General features: G+C 41.0%; 1 protein-coding gene across 4 annotated transcripts; it reads left to right on the plus strand.

The window, feature by feature from the left end:
• The first annotated feature begins 825 nt into the window (after positions 1-825).
• On the plus strand, positions 826-21,777 carry znf687a (zinc finger protein 687a). Of its 4 annotated transcripts, XM_088327351.1 has the most exons (12): positions 849-900; positions 1,587-3,215; positions 4,567-4,816; positions 6,886-7,052; positions 7,521-7,705; positions 10,318-10,494; positions 10,559-10,721; positions 11,422-11,622; positions 11,699-11,808; positions 11,982-12,075; positions 14,040-14,612; positions 21,273-21,777. In XM_088327351.1, the coding sequence occupies exons 2-11, from the start codon at positions 1,608-1,610 to the stop codon at positions 14,607-14,609; spliced, it is 3,525 nt and encodes a 1,174-aa protein (XP_088183477.1). In that variant the 5' UTR covers positions 849-900; positions 1,587-1,607; the 3' UTR covers positions 14,610-14,612; positions 21,273-21,777. The 4 variants fall into 4 exon arrangements, with proteins under 4 accessions (XP_088183476.1, XP_088183477.1, XP_088183475.1 ...); XM_088327350.1 differs by lacking the exon at positions 21,273-21,777 and having other exon boundaries at positions 826-896; positions 14,040-20,159; XM_088327349.1 differs by lacking the exon at positions 21,273-21,777 and having other exon boundaries at positions 14,040-20,159.
• Positions 21,778-22,767: the final 990 nt, after the last annotated feature.

Below are 22,767 nucleotides of genomic sequence, written 5' to 3' on the forward strand. Positions count from 1 at the left end.
ATCAATGCAGTAAATTGACTTTTTATTTTTGTGATTTCATAATGACTCTTATTTTAATACACAAGAGGATGACATATATTTGTTAGCTGCTATTTTTGAGTGAAATTTAACCTTGTTTATCAATCTTGTTAAAACAGGACAGGAAAGGGCTGCTCGCATGGGGACAGAATACACATTAGACAATATTCAACCGCAAAAAGTAGTTAGAATTTAAAATAAAAGCAAAAAAAAAAGGTTTTTCCATATGCATCGTCATTTTGCTTTAATGTCTTTTTGTACTGGAAAAAAGTTTAAAATAGGAATTAAGCAGCTATTTTTGAGTGAAATTTAACCTTGTTTATCAGTCTTCTTAAAACAGGGCAGGAAAGGGCTGCTCGCATGGGGACAGAACACATATTAGACAATATTGAACCTCAAAAAGTAGTTAGAATTTAAAATAAAAGCAAAAAAAAAGGGTTATCCATATGCATCATCATTTTTGCTTTAATGTATGTTTGTTGTAGAAAAAAGTTTAAATAGGAATTGAGTAAGATTTTGATAGTGCAAGTGACAGATACATGTTAAAATTATTTCTGATTCAGCTAGCCAAAACTCCACTTTGACTTGCAGGAAATCTCCCGTTCTTCCCGATTAGTCACTCCGGTATTGGATATCACTCATTCACACAGCACATCACCGCAGGTGAATGGTAGCCCAAGAATTTCTATCCTTTAAGTTACTTCCTAACACCAAACAAACAATTTAGGAAATATTACTCTAAATAGAAAACATTTTTTGCAAAGTGATTTTACACTAAACAACTTTTTTATTTACCTATCATCCATTACGAGTGTGGCGCATTTGGTGACGTCATAGTTGTGCGACGCAGCGGATAGTCTGGATCAACTTCATCGGCTGTAGGTAACCCCATGTCAAAAATAATATTTCACAGAATATACACTCAACAAATACCTTTATAACACACATTAACCACAACGAAATTATGCATTCGCTGTGCCTGTATTATAAGTACCGTTTTGTCTTTTTTGGGGAGGTTGTGGATGCTAATGTGGCCAACAGTGACGTGCTAAAGTTGAGCTCTTAGCCAAAAGGAAGCACTTGTTGAGTCCTCACTTAGAACGCAAAGTCTATGAAATAAGCCAGAGAGGTTGCAATTCGTTGATCTAAATCAAGCTGGTGGACATTTGCTTTAGTTTTTCCCGCTATTCGACTTCATCAAACCCACTTAAATATCGCTGCGAGCTGCAGAGTTAACAGCGCGTTATGTTAATTTTCGTATGCTGCTCAGGTCGTATTTGTTCTGTTGTGGCATTTTGGTGCAAAGGAAATAGTTCATTAGATTTTTTTTTCTAGGTGTATCAAACTACACGCAATTTCACACTTTACAAATGCGTCATCATTGCGGATTTCCGCAGAAATGTACACTTGCCGGTGTTGCATCTCAAAACGGTGAAAGCAAAAGCTTGATCGCAGTTTCAAATTGTAAAGAACGTGAGAGCGTGGGTTTTTACAATCGTGTACATCTAAAATTATTAATAAATTGAAAAATACCTCCACCTTTGACTTAACTATTTTTTTCTCGGCAGATTTTAAGCTGCACCTGGACAATGGGGGACGTGAAGACCCCAGACTTTGATGACTTGTTGGCAGCGTTTGATATTCCAGACATCGATGCCATCCAGTCAAGTCCAGAAGAGGATGTGTCTAAAAAAGAAAGAAAAAGCCCATCTCTCCCAAGCTCGCCTTCCTCTCAATCTGAACCCCCTTCGGTCAGTGTTATAGTGATGAACACTGTGCGACCCTGTGAAAATGATGAAGGAAAAACAGACACCCCTGGGGGCGCCCATTTACAGTCTAATGTCCAGATGAGTGACACTGCTGCCCTGATTTCCAATGGATTTAATATGTCTGTTCCGAGTGACCAGGAAGGATCAAATGGGGCACCACAGCAGCAACACTCACTTTTGAAGTCGAATGAGGACAATGAAGAGCTTGCTCTGAAGGTTGGTCCTGTCAGAAACATGATTGAAGATGTGATCAGTTTAAAGACACAGCCACCTTTATCCGTACCTTCGCCACAGTCTGCACTTCCTCAGAAGGACGAAACAAACGTCTTCCCTGATGCGCCATCTTCACCGTTATCATACAAAGGGTGGTTTTCTAAAAAGAACTCTTCTAACTTAGAAGATGACTCCGAGTCAGAACCAGACTTAGGAAGTCCACTTGTGATTCATGAAAGCCCAGAATTTGTCATGCCATCACCTCCAAAATTAAAACACAGTGTCAGACACCAACCTGAGCTCTGCGTCTCCCCCGAGGCCACCTTAAACACACTTACACATTCTTCAAGAGACACATCTCCTGAAACTAACGAACATGAGGAAAAGCTTATTCCTTCAGCTGCTCCGCAGTCTCAAGCAAGCACACAGAACTGCCACTTGGCACCATTGCAAGAAGAGAAATCCTCGGAGCATGTGATCGATGAGAGGGAATCGCCTGAGAGTCCGCCGCCCAGTGAGACGGGCCTCCCGTTTCCAAATGGAAGCTCAGAGTTGGATAACCAAAAGGAGCTTATGGACAGTGAACCAAGGCTAGAGGAGCCATCAATCGATAGCGTAAAAACCACAGGAGATGCGCAAACTGAAAATGAGGAGTCATCTTCTGACACTCTGTCTGCCAAAACAGCACCGTCTGAATTGTTGCCACTCAAAGTTAAAATCAAAGTGCCTGCGGCGAGTTTAACCAAAAAGCCACTTAAAAGAGGTCCACGAGCCAATTCCAAAAGTACAAATCCTTCCAAATCTTCAGCAAAAGCTCGCAATCCTAGACCTAAAAAGGGGTCTTCTCAGCGGTCTCGTGCAGGGCTTCCAGAAATGACCTCCAAAGAAAAACATTCAGCAGCCATCAAAGCAAAATCTTCAACCGCTGTCGTCAGCGGCGGAAAAACCACGCCTCTGCCTTCCATCACCGCGTCGACTGCATCCGGTGGCGTCAACCTGCGCTGTTTGGGTCAGAAAACACTTCAGAGTTCCCCTCAGGGCAGTAGCCGGCCCGCTTCTATTGTCAACAGTAGCGGAGCCATCATATCCAAGAGCCAGACCAACCTGGTGGAAAGCTTCAACAGGATTCTCACAAATAAGAACTTGTTACCTAGCTATAAGCCTGACCTGAGCACCCCACCTCCAGCAGAGTGGGGGCTACCTTTGCCTGCTCAGGTAACTAATGCATCAATGCATTCTGTTTATATTGTATTTACTTCTCATTTTGATAATTGTGTTTTTTATTCGTCTTCTTGTTACCTTAACATATCTGGAGTTCATAATAGCCAGAGACGTGTGTGTGAATGCTCAATTTTCAAGTCAAGTCATGTTTATTTGTACAGCCCTTAATCACAAAGAGTCTTATAGGGCTGCACAGATCGCAGACTATTGCAAACTACAGACTATTATGACACCATCCCCTCATCTTAAACCTACATGAGGGCAAATAATACACTAATTTCAAATTATAGGTTATTCATATGCTATGGAATAGAAGTGTGTTTTAAGCTTAGATTTAAACATTTCCACTGAGGTTGCAGATCGAATCTCAGGGGGAAGATCATTCCACAGCACCAGGGCTTGAATGGAGAAGGCTCTCGAACCTGCGGATCTCTTGTTGGCTCTTGGGATCACTAGTAGACCAGGGTTTTCAGAGCAAAGGATCCGGACCGGAACATAGGGGGAAATTAAATCCGAAAGATTTGAAGGAGCAAGTCCTTGCTTCCACTTTCTGTATTATATACAGTGCTGTTCAAAATACTAGCAGTGCAATGTGACTAACCACAATATCTTAGGTTTAAGTATAATTTTATTGTTACATGGGGCTTTAAATGAAAACATTTTCTGAATATAAGATATGGAGGGAATCCCAAAAAACAAAACCACCTTGATGACACCCTAGGTCTTCTTTGACCTTTTATAACATTCAGGGTTTGTACGCGTGCTTGAAATCCTTGAAAATGCTTGAATTTTAATGTTTAATAATTTAAAAGTGCTTGAATTTTGGGTGATTGTAAATGCTTGAACTTGCCACCATGTTTCACAACAAGTCTGCTTAAAATGACTCCGACACTTTCTTCTTCCCTCGTGATTAACAGCAGCTGGCATTAGTTTGTAAGGCATTGTCTTAGCAGACATGTTTGCTCCTAATAGGTGCATGCTACGCTTAAACAGGGCACTATCAAATGTGTATTCGTGTAATGATTATTTCTCAATTATGGTCATTTATTTCGGTGTATGCCAGAAATTATGGTCCTGTTTCCTAGTGGAAAATTATTATAAGAACTACCTGCGACTGACATTAGAAGCCACATTTTAATGTCATTTTACACACCTAAATAGGGAGGGATTTGTTTCACTTTTATTTACACAGGTATTGTTAAGATCTACAAATATACTCGCGATTTACTCAAGATACAAAAATCATGTCTTGATAAATGCACAAGCACGATTAAAAATGGATCCCATATTTTCCCTGACCTAATATGAACCGCACCTCTGATGTTGCAACATGTTGGTTTTCCAGGGTTACCGCTGTTTGGAGTGCGGCGACGCCTTTGCCCTGGAGCAGAGTCTTGCCCGTCATTACGACCGGCGCTCGCTGCGCATCGAGGTGACTTGCAACCACTGCGCCAAGCGGCTGGCCTTCTACAACAAGTGCAGCCTTCTTTTACATGCCAGAGAGCACAAAGAGCGAGGCCTGATCATGCAGTGCTCGCACTTGGTCATGAAACCTGTGTCCTTGGAGCAGATGATAAGCCAGAGTAAGCTCAACGGTCAGTGGCTTGCATTCTTCAACTGTTTGTTTTCGTGACATAGATAGATAGATACTTTATTCATCCCTGAAGGGAAATTCACACTTCCAGCAGTATCCTTGTGTTGAAAATAAAACAATAATAAAGGAATAGAATACATGAATACCCAATGTAACGTGTTGATATAGAGTATTCAAATACAGTGGAACCTCGGTTCTCGACCATAATCCGTTCCAGAACCCTGTTCGAAAACCGATTTGGTCAATCACCGAAAATCGTTTTTCCCATTAAAAGTAATGTAAAATCATTTTAATCCGTTCCAACACCCTGAATGTTTTACGTAAACAAAGCTAACCCAGGCTAATCGTACGTTCGCGTTATCGTAATCTTCCGTACGAAAGATTACGCTAACATGAACGTGTAAAAATAAAAAAAGGATTATGAATAGGATTTCTTACCTTTGTGGTGGACGGTGGGGAGAGGAAAATCATCAAAAGTTTTTCAACCTCTTCCAAAACTTGCAGCAGTTGCTCGCTTATAGCGCTAACTTCCTTAGCCGCATCACTCGATTTCACAGCCTCCTTATTCTTTACTATCGTACTGATAGTAGATTTAGCCATGCTGTATTCACTAGCAAGATCAGAAATTCGTACACCTCTTTCATATTTAGCTATTATGTCTTTCTTAAAGGCAATAGTTGGACGAACAACTTGGTTTTTTTTTTCACCTGTCCTGCGTGCACCGACCTTCTTCGGAGGCATAATTAGGGGCTAAAACACCCGTACGCCGCTCAGCATCGCACCCTAGCGTACCGGCGTTGGAACTACAATTTTTTGACCCAACAGCGAAGCAAGAATTTCTCAAAATTTTGGGTCGAACACCGATTTGTCCGAACTGAGTGGCGTTCGAAAACTGAGGTTCCACTATAGTGCTATATAAAATACACACTGTAATAAAAATAGGGTAATATGCAATGTGGGGGTGTGGTTTAATGTGGGCTTTTACTCCCCCGGGTGGAGTTAAAGAGCCTCATGTTTGATTTTTCACGATGTTTTGGGTAAGCGTGGGTGGATCCATCCGAATATCGATATTAGAGTTAGAATTATCTTTATCGCCATTGATATCAACGTTGCGAAACATTGTATGCAACAAGATTAGGCATGACACTCCAGAGTAAAACATGCAACAACGACTTCAAAAAAGGAAAATAACACAAAAAACTCATTTGTTGGCAGGTATTTTTTAGGTAGAAAGCAAATATTTGGTGGTAATCTGTTCCAAGCCTTGCAAAAGTACGTTGTGGTATATATTTTTGTATACATCATAAAAGAGCATGAAAATATTAGACATATACATGTTAAAATTTGATAACTGCACAATAAACATAAAAAACAAATAATAAAGGAAATCATAAAAATCTTCATTTACCTTTTTTGTCTGGCGTTTCTCGAAAAACTGATCCAATGACGTCTGCTTCTGGAGGCTTTTGACAATCTGTTGGAAATGCGCAAGGCAGACATCATCATAAGCAATAGCCCCATTTTCAACACTTTTTCCGGGTCATTCTTTTCCACAAATTCCGAGACTGTGAAATTTTGTTGAAATGTCTTTAATCTGGGCTAGATAACTGCGCCCTCCTTCCTGCCACCTTGCTTGGTTTTGGAACAAAAACACGGCAACAGAACCAAAAGGGCTTCTTACGAATTAATTTTCGAAAAATATTGGTCAATGAAAGATATTTTAGTTGGCATTTTTGTTACTGTGCTGTTTTTTTAATTTAACTCTCTGCTTTTATTCTGTACCGGTAATAGAAATAATTATTTTAATATTAGTTTTAGTTAATAAATAAATATTAATATTTTTATTTCCTACAGTGTTTGTTCTGTGTTTATTGTAATAACAAACTCAAGGAAGAAGGGTTGTATTATTTAATGATCATTAGTATCATCGATACTATTCTGTATTTACTTCGATCGGATGGATATCAAAACTCCCAGTGTCGCCCACCCCTAGTCCCGGGACATGTGACTTTAAATGCTGTTAAGATTTCACATTTCTGAATTGATTTATCTTTCATGTCATCTTTTCAGGGCAGTCTACAGTTCAGGCTATTGTGCAGCCTCATCAAGCGTCCCCAAACAACAAATCGGATGCAGTGCAGCATGTTGGAAATAAATGTCCCGAATGTCAAACTCAGTTCAGCAGCAAAAATGAGCTGATTCAGCATTTCCAAGAAATCAATCCACCTGAAAACACTGTAAGTCATTTGTGTATTAGTTTCCTCCTAAATCTTTACATATACGAATGTAAAATGGTACTCATGTCTATGTTTCTTGCACAATGTTGACTGCACTATGTTTACTGCTCACCTTGCACAATGTTGACTATTTTTTTGCACTATGTTGACTATTTTTGCACCAAATGCATATTGTAAAAACCCTTACGATACCAACTGTATGTAACATCCTACTTGCCGTCATTTTTTTGTGTAAATATTGTGTAAATTATAACTATAACCTTATCCCTCTTGTTTTATAACCTTATCTTCTCTGTTCCTTCTTCTTGGTTTCTTTACCTCACTGTGAATGTGTAAAACTGGAGTGTCATGCCCAATTCGGTTGTCACAATATGTTAACCCATTTTGTAACAATGACAATAAAGGTATATTCTATTCTATTCTATTCTATTCTATTCTATATTCTGACATTGTTAATATTCTCTCCAGCCTTGCACGGAATGCTCCCCTCCAATGCTCCTGTCTAATACCTGCTGCGTGGCGGCTCACCTGCGCATCCATCAAGGGAGCGCGCCTTATGTTTGCCCCGAGTGCGGCGGAACAGCCAAGCAAGATGTCCTCCGGTCTCATCTTGATCACACTTGTTTGCATTTTTCACGACGTATCGGGTACAGGTACGTCATCAGCAGGGTTGGGTAGGGTTACTTTAACTTGATTACTTTCAATTACTTTTGGATTACTCCAATACCAAATATGAATAAAAGACAAAAGAAACTAAATATGAATAAAATGACAATATTTTGTGCAGGCTTGGGGAGTAACGGAATACATGGAATGGCAAAAATGATGTCGGCAAGCTGTTTGGATTTATTTTCATTTTGTTTCTGTCGCATTTTATATTCGTTTTGCCGGAGATCAAAGAGATCAAAGCCAGGAGAGATAGCTTACCACGTGTTGTGAGTCATCATTTTATTCATACAGTGGAACCTCGGTTTTCGAACGCCTCTCAGTTCCGACAAATCGGTGTTCGACCAAAAATTCTTGCTTCGCTGTTGGGTCAAAAAATCGGAGTTCGAACGCCGGTAATGCGTGAGTGCGTACCCTAGGGTGCGATGCTGAGCGGCGTACGTGTGTTTTAGCCCCTAATTATGCCTCCGAAGAAGGTCGGTGCACGCAGGACAGGTGAAAAAAAAAAAAAAGTTGTTCGTCCAAGACATAATAGCTAAATATGTAAGAGGTGTACCAATTTCCGATCTTGCTAGTGAATACAGCATGGCTAAATCTACTATCAGTACGATAGTAAAGAATAAGGAGGCTGTGAAAATAAAGTGATGCGGCTAAGGAAGTTAGCGCCATAAGCGAGCAACTGCCGCAAGTTTTGGAAGAGGTTGAAAAACTTTTGATGATTTTTCTTTCCCCACCGTCCACCACAAAGGTAAGAAATCCTATTCATAATCATTTTTTTTGTTTATACACGTTCATGTTAGCGTAATCTTTCGTACGGAAGATTACGCTAACGCGAACGTACGATTGGCCTGGGTTAGCTTCATGTTTATGTTCATTGTAAACATTCAGGGTGTTGGAACGGATTAAAACGATTTTACATTACTTTTAATGGGAAAAACGATTCTCCGTGATCGACCAAATCGGTTTTCGAACAGGGTTCCGGAACGGATTATGGTAGAGAACCGAGGTTCCACTGTATTTGGTATTTGAGTAATCCAAGAGTAATTGAAAGTAATCAAGTTGAAGTAACCTTACCCAACCCTGGTCATCAGTGTACATTGCATTTAGCGTTGTGCACAAAGCCTTTCATGGTGAATGTGGTGAAGGACAGGTAGGCTTACTGTATTTCATGACCATAGGGCGCACTGTGTTAAAAGGCGCAGTCAGCTGGTTTTCTTTCTGTATTTAAAACATAAACAGTGCACACTCTGCTGCAGCTGCCTTGAAACAACACAGACAAGCATACAAGTATGCATATTCGGAAATATTGCAGGAGTAAAACTGAGTTTGGTTGAGGTTTATTTAAGTATTGATTACAAAGTGAAACACAGATAAAAACTTGTTTGAGTTCGTTTCTCAGCTTCCTCCACTTGCAAACTATTAATTAATATTCTGTTCTCTTGCGGCTGCTCAGTTTTCATGTTCGCCCATAAAGCGTAGAAATCAACACACCATGGTGGATGAAAACAGGCAAAGCATTCGATAGAGGGAAAGTGAGCTTTCAGATTCGAGTGACATTTGGCGTGACAACTCTGTTGAGCTTCTGAAAGCATAATAACTTGTTAGATACGCTACGGTGTCAGAATAACAATGGATGCATTGCTTGGGACGTCACGTGTCCTCTTCTGCGCATGCAGGACACTTGTGTTCACACAGTAGATCAGGTCGTATACAAGTCGCATTTAGTTGGAAATGTGAACGATCTCACAAAAACATCTTATTTTGCCCCAAAAGATCGAGCATTGAGCTATGCAATGTGAACCTAGCCATAGTCTTAGATCTTAGGCCCTAGCCCGACCCGAAATTTGAGTAGGGTAGGATGGAGTCAGCCAAAAACATCGCTACTCCTTATGGTTTCTCACAAATAAAACAATTCCGGTTTGCCTCATGCTCTGCCCCTCAAATTAGTCGGGCTTGGCTTTAACACCCACGGGTCGAGTCGGGCTGGATTATTAAGGCACGATCATACCTCTACTTGGTCCTAATTTCTCTACTGCGTATTGCAAGCCAGCAATGTCCTCTAGACTGGGCAAAGGTGGCCTGTGATTTTCTGGGGTTGGTTGATTATTCTATGTATGAATTTTTCCTTCTGCTGCTCTTATATTCTGTAGTAAATACATCTGGTATACTTTATTGGAATGAACAGCTTGATTGAAAAAAAATCATTTATAATATTAAAATTCAATATATTGTGAAAAATATCATCAATTATTTTCCATTTTGGTTCAGCCTAAATAGTAATGCCCCTTTGTGCCCCCGAGGCTATTGAACGGTCTGCATTTATATAGCACTTTTCAAGTCAATGAAGACCTCCCAAAGCGCTTTACAATGTGCTTCGCACTTACCCATTCACACACACACTCACACACCAATAGCGGCCATGCAGCCATGCAAGGCGCCGACCTGCTTATCGGGGGAATTAGGGATTCAGTGTCTTGCCCAAGGACACTTCGAACTTGCGATCTCTTGATCCCAAGACGAGCGCTCTACCTCCTGAGCTAATGCCGCCCCTATTGGTGGATCCTAAATGGATTAAGACATTTTGCTTTTTTCTCTGCAGGTGCTCCAGTTGCCAGGTGGTGTTTGGAGGGCTGAATTCGGTGAAGGCTCATATCCAACAAGCCCACTGTGACGTTTTCCATAAGTGCGCCACCTGTCCCATGGCGTTCAAATCGGCAGCAGGCGTGCAAAGCCACGTCAGCACACAACATCCCTCAACCACCAACGGCCAGGCCATGTATGACTCGCACGGTTTACAGACGGGGTTCGCCTCCATTTTCACCACTTCTCGTTTCTCACAGGCTGATCTACAAATGTGTGATGTGCGATACCGTATTCACACACAAGTCCTTGCTGTACGTTCACTTTGACACTCATTTAGGCAGTCAAAAGGTTCACGTGTATAAATGTCCAGACTGCACCAAGATGTTTTCCCAGAGACGTGTCCTACTGGAACATTTCAAGGTCTGTTGATGCTGTTTTCTGTAGTAAGTCCTTACTTTAACTCTTGTTGGGAATTAAATATCAAAATGTACCGTTTACTAAATTGTTCGAATTAGTTATCTGACTCCATTAACCAAACACAACCTACATTCACCCAACAATTTATGCGCGCTCGTTTCTTGATGGAAAAGATGAACAAGAAAGCCGACATTTTCACACGGGGGCAGATCTAATTTTTTTAACAATTAAACTAAGTGTACTCCATCGAAAACGGACGAATTAGTGACGCCAGAGTCCGTGAGAAGCCCTCGTCTGAAGTCCTTTAGCTCTCTTCTCCCCCCCCCACACAATGGCTCCTCCCATGGGCGTGCCAATGAAGCCCTCTGGGCTTCACCATCTCAAAGAAGAGCGCCGAGATGTCTGGAACACTCAAAACAACACAGCGTTTCTACGTCATCAGGGCCTTGTTCTCAAAACAACACCTGCCGTCCTCCATCTGAATGTGCTGATTATCTTATCAGCAGTACGTCCCATTCTGTAAACAACATCTTCTACCACTCATGCCTGCCCTGAACTTTCACTGTTCATTGAATAAAGGCACAGTCAGTAAATGACTACAGCATTAAACTCAATAAATGTAACTTGTATTCAATCATATAAAATCCTTTTTTGTTTAATGTATAAAATCTTTCACTCTGAACCATTTCTTCTCATTCTGCAGAGCCACAAGTCATCCAAGCAAGATTCCGCTTCTTTGTTAACCCAGCCTGCGGTCAAGTTAGAGAGTTCAGACGGAGAAGAAAACGAGGACGACGCAGAGACAACGAGCACCACCACCGCGGGGTGGAAGTGCGTTCACTGCCACGAAAGCTACACGGACTCGGAAGGATTCATCAGCCATATGGCGAAGCAGCATCGCAAGGTTGTCAAGCTAAGGCGACTATTGGGCTTTTTTTGTGCGCTGCAGTTAGACAGCGCAATAACCTCTTGTGTTTTAGATTCTGAAGAACTTCCCATGTAACAAATGTGAGAGCTCCTTCTCCTCGGCATCCAGTCTGAGACGGCACAGCCGCGACAAACACAAAGTCGCCAGTCGCTTCTGCTGCCAGTGAGTGGTGCTACACTCATGCCAATGCAAAAGCTTAATTTTATAAGTCAATGTGTGCTCACATCTCTATATGAATTTTCCACACTTTCATTCAAATATTCTAAGAGCACATTTCATATTATAATGAGCTATTCATGTTGCCACTATTAATCCAATATTTTTCTGGCATTTAGGTTCTGTACGGGCAGCAAGAAGACATTTAGCAGCAGGGCAATGTTGGACAAACACATCCACCTTCTACACAGCACAGAGGTTGTTAGCCAGGAGGTAGGCCAGGACACTGCTGACTAAATGAATTCCAGATATATCTTGGTTTGTTTGAGATCTCCCAAAAACATTTTTTTTAAAAAGTATTTAACTTTAGAACAGGGGTCTCCAACATGGCGCCGGCTGACACCCTACAACCACCTGAGTAGCGTTTGAACTGGCGTCGAGTTTTAATCACATTTGATCATGTGCGCTTTCTTTTTCCAGAAATTATGCCAGTGTTTGAAATAACGTCTGCCCGGACGCCCAGAGCGTGCATCTTTTACGTCCGGGGTACAACTTACAAGATGTCTCCGCCCGGGTGGCTGACAACTTTTTCAAGGAAACAAAAAAAAAAAAACCCCAGAAAGATTTGTTTTCAAAACAAACGTTTGCTTAATTCCGATTTCGAAATGTTCGTCCGGTTTGGAAATTTCAGGATTTCGGTTTGTTTGACGATTTGCATACTCGGCAGCCAATCAGAAGCCTGCATCGAATAACTGTGCTTCCGGACTTTCCCAAACTTTATAAGGTCGCTCATTTGTATATGATTTTCCAAAGTAGACGCACAGAGAACACAATAAAAATGGATACGTGGTGAGGAATCAAGCCAAAACCTCAGCCCCAGAGAAAGATTCAAAAGAAGTTAGCAAAATTTTTGACGCTACAAAACGTAAACGTACATTAAAAGCGTGGAAAGAGGAGTTCACGTGGCTTTTAGCAGACGACGCAACGCAAACATTGCTTGACTGAAGATAAATACAGGTACATACTGATGGCAGATGGATAACAGCGGTCATATACATGCAATGAATGTTATAAGTAGATATATAATAAACTTAAATTTAAAAAGTTGTTCTGTTATATATTCTGATTATCAATCCCTAATACTTTGCAACAATGTTTTTTTTGCGATAAGTTGTCTCATTGTGTTTCAAGTTGTGAAAAATGGGGAAGGCAACTTTATGGCTGGGCAGGCAACTTTTCAGAGTTGTCTGCCCTGTAGTCCGCTAACTTTTTGGCATGAATTTCAGACACTGATTATGCTCTTTGATATATATAATATACCACATGGCGCTGACGTCTTTGTGCGGAGTTTTCTTTCATTCTGGGGCGGCAGTAGCTCAGAAGGTAGAGCGATCGTTTTAGGATTAAGGGATCCCAGTTCGAATCCCGGCTTGTCCGTGTTACATGTCGAAGTGTCCTTGGGTAAGACACTGAATCCCCAATACCCCCAATAAGCAGGTTAGTGCCTTACATGGCTGCACAGATCACGGCCGCTATTGGGAAATGTGAAGCACAATGTAAAGCGCTTTGGGAAGTCGTTGACTTGAAAAGCGCTATATAAATGCAGATCATTTCATTTCATTCTTGAGCAACGATGTCAAGAGAAGGCAATTTGATCTGTTACCGTGGCAACCACCAATGACAACAGCACCGGCACTGTCAAACAGGCCTCGCATTTTGCGCGAACCAGCCCTCATTCACGTTTTATTTCGGCGCAGTGGTAAATTTGTGCTCATCTTCGTAAACTAAAACAAATTTGAAAATCTCTATTTTGAATGCCATTTCTGTCAACCTTAGTCAATTACTCCCTTTATTTATAATTGTTATCAAGGGTGTAGCTCCAATTTTGGCATTGGTGGGTACATAGCTCTTTTTAAATGATCACATGATATTGGTGGAGACAAAAGTATAATTGCTTGATATTGGCGAGGATCCATGCCAAAACTACACCCTTGGTTGTTATTCCCCTTTTTAAGCAATAATACACCTACAAACGCAACGCGGCACCTATTTACCAACAGCAAATCGTGCTATGAAGAATTAAAACGAAGGTAACTGCCAAAAGAGACTGCAGTCATGGTTCTGTCCAGAGGAGGCAGTGGGGGGTAAAAAGGAAGAAAAAAAGTGGCAACTTTTTCAATTCACCTTTAAGGTAGCTGTCAGTTTTTCTTCTTGGTAAATGAATTTGTTTTCGACAGGGAGTCACAGACGAGGCCGATAGCTCCTCGGAACGTGACGGTGCTCCACCAACTCGTCGAAGGTGCCGACCAGCCATCAAGACCGAACCCAACGACGAGCACGTTCCAACCAAAAAGTCCAAATCGTCTTCAGCGCCCGCTCCTTATTCTCCCCCTGAGTCTGGATTCCGGTGCGCCCCCTGCGGGTTCACCACAGAAGAGCACGACGCTTTCCAGGCTCACATTAGCCAGCACCGAGGAGCCGCAGATAACGGAGGGCAGCAGTGCACACAGTGCGGAGCCTGCTTCAAATCCACAAAGGCGCTTACAAGACACCTCTTCATCACACACAAGGTCCGTGATGCCCTCACTAACCAAACCCAAAGCGAGGAAATCTCCCCTGTGAACGGCAAGAAGCTAGAAGACAATTCTTTCGGCTGCCCGGCGTCACCCTCGTCTCAGGAAGACGAAGACGCCCTGAACTGCAAAGTGTGCGGCAAACGCTTCGACAAGGCCTCGGACCTCAACACGCACCTCCGGACTCACGGCATGGCTTTCATCAATGCAAAGAACACGGGGAAACCCACCTAGGATGTGAGTAGACTTTCACATACGTGCCTTAAATAAGAACTACAGGGTGTTCTAAAAAGTTTGACCCTATTCTAAATGCCCATGTCTACTGTATTTTGCGCACGATAAGGCACAAATAAGTTGCGATAAGGCAAAATCAGTCCTTTGGGTTATTCTTTTCATTTATAACGTGCGCCAGACTATATGGTACATTGAATTAAAACTACAGTAAGGGCTAGGTTTGCCAAAAACAATAGAAAAAGTACCATAATCGCGCATGGATTGATCACTCGAAAATGATTCACTGATGCATAACATTGGTTACAGCGGGGATCAAATTGGTTTCGGAGCAGACCTTATTGCCTCGCCCCAAAACATAAAAACAAGATGCAGGGAGATCTTGGCGGGAGAGGGAGAGACGTTTATCTATCTTCGTCAGAGTCTGAAACAGAGTTCTCATTCGTCTAAGAGACAATCAGCTTTTTTATACCCTCAGACAATATCTGATGTTACTTAGCTCGTCCCCTCGCGATGACACACTTGTATTTTCCTCAATGTGCATGCTTTCTGAGAATTGACAATGTTTTTATAGAATGTTTTCGTCCTCTTTCGATTCTCCAAAGTTACACAATTTCCAAGAAACTCGTTGGGGTCGGCCTGACACATCCAAATTCTTGACTTGACCGCTTGTTCCACGCCAAGCAGAAAGTTATTACTCGGTAGCCCAAGGTGAGTGTTATTAATAATAACACTCGCTGACATTTAAACTTGAGAAACAAGCCTGGAATTTCCCATTTTAATGTGTTCTCTTTATGTCAAGCTAGACTCCAATAAACCACAACATTGGCAGGGAGCATGCTGGATCATATCCACTGGGGTTACAGATGACACAAGAAAAGGAATTAGGTTCTATCTCATCAACACACTATTTTTAGTCACTGTACCAAATTGGGCTGGGCCGCGAGACTAATGTCAGACATTAAACCGGTTCGTATTGTATTGCCGACTCGTAACGTCTTTACAAATTGCACGAGATTCTGAACCAAAAGAAAAAAGCATTGTGGGAGGTAATTCGGTCATTCTAAACTAAATGAAGAGAAAGACATTGTGGGAAGTCATTTAGTTATCCTGTAAGATATAATCGTATGGCTGCACGTAGACAAAACACTTTTTTGTTCGGTTTGTCTGCACTACAAATAAACTTTGTCCAACGACTCGGGAGAAATTCTGAATGGAGTCATACAGTCTCGGAGCCATACGTACGCATGGAAAGAGCCATATATGGCTCGGAACCCATAGGTTCCTAAGGCATATATGGTACCGAGATACTGTAATAATGAGATAAGACCCAATGCCTTTTCATGTAGTGTTTGTATCCCTAGTTGTCCGGTGGATAGGATCCGGTGCCTTCCCTGCCACGATCAGGGTTGGATTCCCGTTGCATCCAAGGTTATACAATTGTGAATAACTGTCCATGTTCTTAATGGCCTGGTTAGCATGTGTTGCTCTTAACATTGCTCTTCAGTCTGATCCCTATTTGCCATCATCGCAATGCAAACGTGGTTAGCAATAGAATTTATCAACAGATCAACAGTTGCCATATATGGTGACACGTTTCCATTTTGGAAATACACCTTATGTTGAAGGTCATAAGGTTTTTTGGTTACATTTACAAATAAAAGTACAAAAAATTGTTGGTTCGATAAGGGATTTTTATACATTTTCAATGTAAGCACCACCTGTGACTGTGATTTAGGTTTGCATAAGCAGCCCTTTTCTTGAAAATTTTGGTGCTTAAAAACTTACATATTTGTTTTGTAGTTGGTGGCTTCTTTGCTAGATTTATGAGAAAGCACAGTCTGAGCATACTCCAACACGCAAAACTCATTCTTTCGAAGTGTATGGCATTTCTCAACCTGAAGAAAAAAAAAAGCCAAACGTTGAGGTCATTCGGGAGAAACCTCTCAAAATTATTAGCCTACAGAATGGGATTGAACATTTTAGAACACCCTGTATGTTGAAGCATTTTCTCTCCGCACATTCATGACCGGAATGTAAAACTTCCCCACTGAAAGCTTATAGCTTTAAACTCCCCGTAGTACAGACGCCGCCCTACTTACAAACGGGATAGGTTCCGGACGGTCTTTCTTAAGTTGCCTCAGTGCTATATTTTGTATGTTTAAGACTTGTATAAGTAACCTCTACTGTTTTGTACTAAAAAATAAACATTTCATAATATAATATGCTCAATAAAGAAAAATAAAGTTGAGTTCAACTTACTTTTAGAAGATGCGCTTCAACAGTTAGGCGACTTCCTCCTCCGTGGTAAAAAGTGGCCGAAAAAAAGCGATCCAACTGTTTTCTCAACCGCATCAAGCTTTCTTATTCCACTTTTATTTCAAAAGAAACTGCTCGCCTATTCTTTACACTTCATATCAACCATATTGAACAATAAAAAAGTTCTTAGCAGGCTGGACATACAGTATAGTATGTTTACTAGGAAGAGGAAGCGGATTTCTTCTTCGGGGTGGATGCTGGGTGAGCTCTCACAGCGCCACAAACTGGTAGTGGCGGAAAGAAGCACTACAGTACCGTCCTGTACCTGGAAAGAGGTGCACACAATAAAAAGTCTGACTTACAGCAATGTCCGGATATTTTTCAACATCCTGAAAAAATGGATCCACCGTTTTTCGTAAGTCAAATGGTCGTAAGTAGGGGAGCGTCTGTCGTCGGGTAAATTGTGAAATCCGCTAATCAGTAAATCTGCAAATGTGAGAATCTGTATTTTCTGCAAACAGAACAATCAAATTGGAGTCCTCTAGCCTTAACCTACGATGTTTAACACTCAGGATAAATAAATAAGTACAGTCAGACTCGCCTCATGAAACACGGTTGTGTGCAAAATGCTTGAAGAGAAAAGCTGGAAAAACTCAAGGAATGGTCGTGTTGCTGATTATTACTGTCTGTAAAACTCAAATCAGTAATTCGTCCCATGCTGAAGTCATAATTATTACACTTTACAAGCACATTTTTAAAATGAACAGTTCTTTCAACTACCGAATGTATTTGTGTATAACACGCACCCCTTATTTTTGATTAACGATTTTTGTATAAAGTTTTGTTTTTGTTAATGGGGGTCGAACCTTGATTGCGGCGGTGAATGCACCAGATCCTAACCACTGGTCCACCAGTGATGTACATGACACATGAAAAGGCATCAGATTTTATGTGAGCATTAAACTATTTCACTCACAGTACCAGAGACAAATGGCACCCAGAGAAATGAGATGAAGCCTGATACGTCTCGTGAATTTTTTTAGATCAACTCCTTCTCATGTGGTCCAGTGGTTAGGATTTGGCGCTCTCACTGCTGCGGCCCGGGTTGGACTCCCTTGGCAACCAAGGTTTTGGGATTGTGGTCAGCGTTATTTTTTTCTGATTAAACGTTGCACAAATACGGTAAAACCTCGCTAACAAACAATGTGCGTTTTACATAAATATATTTGGTAAATAAAATGGTTTTGTAGAAAATAAATGAAGGCAAATTCAGCCATGGTTATAATATGATGTTAATGTCTAATCATAATGAATTATGTTTACATTTTGATTTTAGTTATTTGTTTTTCTCAAAAATAGTCTTGTGTTTTCCAGTCTTGAATATCTGCGATACTGTAAACAGATTATTAATTATCATTTATTTTCATTCGTAGCTTCTGATTACACTCTACTGCACTGTTGTTTTTTCCCAGTAATAATGAAAACTTGTTTTAAAAAAACAGGGCGGTTAATATATGTTTCCTGGTTGATTTCAGGTTCAGTATGATCCTTTTAATCACACATGTGAAAAAATGAGCCAAAAATAAAATAGCATACCCAAAAATAATACATTAATGCTGGTTGCAACATTTGGTATACATACTCTCTCAATGAAATTCCCAAAAAGTGGACTAAAAAGTTCAACATTTATGGGTTTTACTTCTATGCTACTTCAATACTTTAGCCCCTTAATCTTCCTTTTGACGAACAGATACTTCTCTGGTCGATGTCACCACTTACTAAAATACATTTTGATTCGTTGATGTTAAACTCTCCTGCTGCTGCTCTATTTCCGTGTTCTACTGCGTGACTGATCGCCTTGAGTTTAAACTCTTCATTGCAAGTGTGTCTCTTAATGGGAGCCATTTCAGGGTCTTTACAAAAAATATACAAATGGAAATGAAACTCCGGTTTGACGATATTTATTCCAGCATGCACCGCGTATTACTTCTACGGGGGAAATTCAGTTGGCGGCGGCTAAACGTTGTCACGACCAGAACGGAATCAGGACCCAAATGCGTAACGTTAACCACAAGTTTATTGATAGAAAGAGAAAGGGCAGCGCCTGCGATCCGCTCACACAATCGGATCGTGTTCCAAATACGGAAGTGGATATTCCGGAGCAGCAAATGGCAGTGTCGAGGACGGAAAAAACAGGTCGATAGCCGGGACAGGAGAGCAAAAACGTGGTCGGGATCAAAAACGGGTCATAAGCTGGAACGGGAGGGTAAACGTGGTTGAGGTCAAAAAACAGGTCGTAGCCGGAGACAAACAAGATCAGAAACGGACGGTTGGAAAAACGGGTGTGAAAAGCGGGACGGACGGGAGTCGGAGTCAAAGTGCTTTCCTTGTAGAAACAGAGGTTTGCTGACGGACTGACAAGAGGCGAGTGTAAGAACTGGGCTTAAAAAGGACAGGGAACCAATCAGGTAGCCCGTAGCGAGCGGGCACAGGTGATACTAATCAGTCATCATGACAACCGTAGTTGCGAGACCTGCGGCGACTCAATATTGATATATAAGGCACACCATACTATAAGGCGCATGGTCAGCTTTTGAAAAAATGTAAGGCTTTTAGGTGCGCCTTATAATGCGGAAAATACGTTACTTTATATTTGATCTAAAAGTGGTTGATTTGCTCTCAGCAACCAGCATTGTACTAGTAAAGTGAAACAAACTGATAAAAAGGGATCCTAATCATTTCAATGATGCCAGTGAAGTGTTTTCAAAACTTTATGACTAAAATGTTGCAGAAAGTAAAACTGTAGGCACAAAATATCCAATTCTTGCTGCCCACAAATGTCATTTTTCTGCTTGTTTCTATAATTGGTTGGCATAGCGACGTTTTTGTGGTTTATAATGCTTTTGACACACTAGTGTTTGTGAATCGCTGCACTCGTTTTTCACGCTTCGGTCGATTTTCATTTTGTGATCCGTGTTTGTGGTTAAACAGTTCCATCTCAGAATGTTTTTCAACCGATTGTCACCTGTGAATTTAATTTAAACTATTTCCTCTGGTTTTGTTTGTTGGAAATAGCTTTTTAATTTTGTTTTTACCGCAGATTAAAATTCAGTCACTCAGGCAAGTATATTTTCATATACATAGGTCTGAGTCACTTTCTGTTGTTATGTTGCAGCAAATTGCGTGTTTGTGATTACACTCTCAGGTCAGGAATCAATGCTTTTGCCAGGTTTTGATCTACATGCTCAAAAGTTTATGGAGAAAAAGAAATAAAATGTGGCTCATTGTCTCATGTTTTGTTGTCTTTATTTCGGCCTTAAGTTATACAAGGTCAAATTTTTCCATCAAAACAAGCGCTTTGGATTTTGTTTTTTTTCTAAAAATATTACAAAGGGTTTGGTGCTGTCCATCGGTAAGTATCAAGCCTCTGGGAATGGTTTTAGTATGAAAAATCAACATTTCATGGAAGGATTCCCTTTAATCAGATCTTTGTCCACACATCAGAGGAGCCCACTTTCTATATCTGGCGATTGAGTGTGTGTATGGCGAGTAGGCGTCATGAAGCAGTACGGTGAGAGTCCCAAGACATCGACAAATACTGGCAGTTAACTCTTCACAGCTTTTTCCTTTAGCCACTTACATGCACATCCGCAGGAACGCGATAGACATGATGACCAAGATGTGCTGATCAATTCACCGGAAACATAAAAAAGTTCTTGCATAGTTCATGCAATTCAGTGTTTTTGTAAAAAACTGCAAGCAAAGTGCCCCCATGCTTATATGGAAAGCATTTTAAGATATTGGATGCAACACAAATGCACTATCTTCGATGGAGGACTCTTCCACACTAAATTGTGGAAATTTGGAGGCCTGCCTCACTGAGATAAAAGAATGTATGTCACTCAACTTCTTGCGCTTTGACTCTGAAAAGACCGAGATGTTAGGTATTGGTCCATCGTGACTTGTTCTCAAATACTGCTGTGAACATTGACAAATGTAATATCACCCAGAGTGACTCAATCAAAAATTTAGGTGTCATATTTGACCCCGATCCGTCCTTTCAAACACACGTTAAGAATATTACTAAAACAGCTTTTTCCATCTTCGCCACATTGCTAAAATTCGACCTATGCTTTCTTAGTCGGGTGCGGAGATTATAATTCACGCGTTTGTTAACTCCCGCATCGATTACTGTAATGCACTACTCTGCTCTTCCGAAGTCCAAAATCAAGAGCTTTCAGCTGGTACAAAATGCTGCAGCAAGGCTTTTAACTAAGACAAAGTTTGATCACATTACCCCAATTTTAGCTAACCTGCATTGGCTCCCCGTTGGCTTAAGATGTGATTTTAAGGTTCTGTTGGTATTAGTCAAAATCATGCATGGACTTACTTCCTTATATCTTTCAGATTTAATTTCCCCCTATGTTCCGGTTCCGAGCCTTCGCTCTGAAAACGCTGGTCTACTAGTGATCCCAAGAGCCAAGAAGAGATCCGCATGTTTGAGATCGTTCTCCATTCGGGCCCCGTTGCTGTGGAATGCTCTTCCCCCTGAGATTCGATCTGCAACCTCAATGGAAATGTTTAAATCCAAGCTTAAAACACACTTCTATTCTAAAGCATATGAATAACCTATATTGTATGTTGACAATATCTGTGTATTATTTGTTATTGCAACATCCATTGCAGCCTGGTCATCCTGGAAGGGGGATTACTTCATGTGTGGTCCCTTCTCAAGGTTTTTTCATTTTTCTCATGTTGAGGTTTTCGAGTTTTTCCTTGCCCTCATGTAAGTTTTAGATCAGGGGATGGTGTAATAATAGTCTGTGGTTTGCAATAATCTGTGGTCTGTGCAGCCCTTTGAGACTTCCTGTTATAAAGGTCTATACAAATAAACATGACTTGACCAATTAAAGATGAGGGTTGAAGCTTTCTTTGGATAGAACCTAAACTTATATACAGTAATCCCTCGGTTATCGCGGTTAATGGGGACCAAGACCACCCGCGAAAACTGAAAATCCGCGAAGTAGCGGCGCCCCTTTAAAAATGCTTAAAAAAAAACGTATCCAGTATACCCCCCCTGTATACAGTACACCATATAGAATACGGGTAGAGAGAGAGTGAAATTCATGTTATAACAAAACAAAAACAAAAAACTAAGATATGTTGTATGTACACGGAATAGGACAACGGCGAAACCACTACGAACCATTCAGTATGATTGTATTAACCGCTCTTAACCACATGCATCCATCGAAGTTTATTTTGCTTGTTAACACTAGCGCTTACAAATTGAAAATAAAAACAGTGAAATATGTGATATTTGATGAGTGTTTGTGAAGCGTTTTGGGAAACAACAGTTAAAAAAATGGTCTGTGTTCATTTTAATGAAAGTGAAAGAGCTACCTTCTGACCATAACAACATACTTTAGCTAGCGGCACCGAACGGATTTTACAACAAATACACGAAACCACACACAATTAGCCGTGTTTAGGTAGTACAAACAACCGCTCGCTTTTGGTATAATAAAGTCAAACTTGAGATGAAATGTGACAGAAGAGAATATACTTGCGTCGCCGAGTTCCTCCATGATAAACTGAGCCTCACATAAGAAGGGGGTGAGGTGGGAGGAGTAGAAGGAGGGGGGGTGAGCGAAGCGGTAACTCACCATCACTAAGCATTGTGTCAGGGCCTCCCCCTCCCCTTCTCAATAAGAGTATCCACACCGTGTCCTCAGTTGACTTAAGCTCACGCTCAATGGCGTTAGGTCAATAAATGCTTTTATTGAAAAGGTAAGGTATATTTTTTAGACCCGCCAAGCTCTGAACCCGCAAACTAGTGAGGTTCCACTGTAGTTATAAAACCATATTTTTATGACTGGCACCTGCTGCTCTCATTTGACAG

This window comes from Urocampus carinirostris, chromosome 2 (genome assembly GCF_059441175.1).
Source record: "Urocampus carinirostris isolate Australia breed hairy pipefish chromosome 2, RoL_Ucar_1.0, whole genome shotgun sequence".
NCBI classification, from domain to species: Eukaryota; Metazoa; Chordata; class Actinopteri; order Syngnathiformes; family Syngnathidae; genus Urocampus; species Urocampus carinirostris.

Excerpts from the sequence above, each read along its gene's own strand:
- znf687a (XM_088327350.1), top strand. The coding sequence starts at position 1,608 with ATGGGGGACGTGAAGACCCCAGACTTTGATGACTTGTTGGCAGCGTTT. Across the intron at positions 7,053-7,520 it reads TCAATCCACCTGAAAACACT|CCTTGCACGGAATGCTCCCC; the intron begins GTAAGTCATTTG and ends TATTCTCTCCAG. Across the intron at positions 7,706-10,317 it reads TCACGACGTATCGGGTACAG|GTGCTCCAGTTGCCAGGTGG; the intron begins GTACGTCATCAG and ends TTTTCTCTGCAG.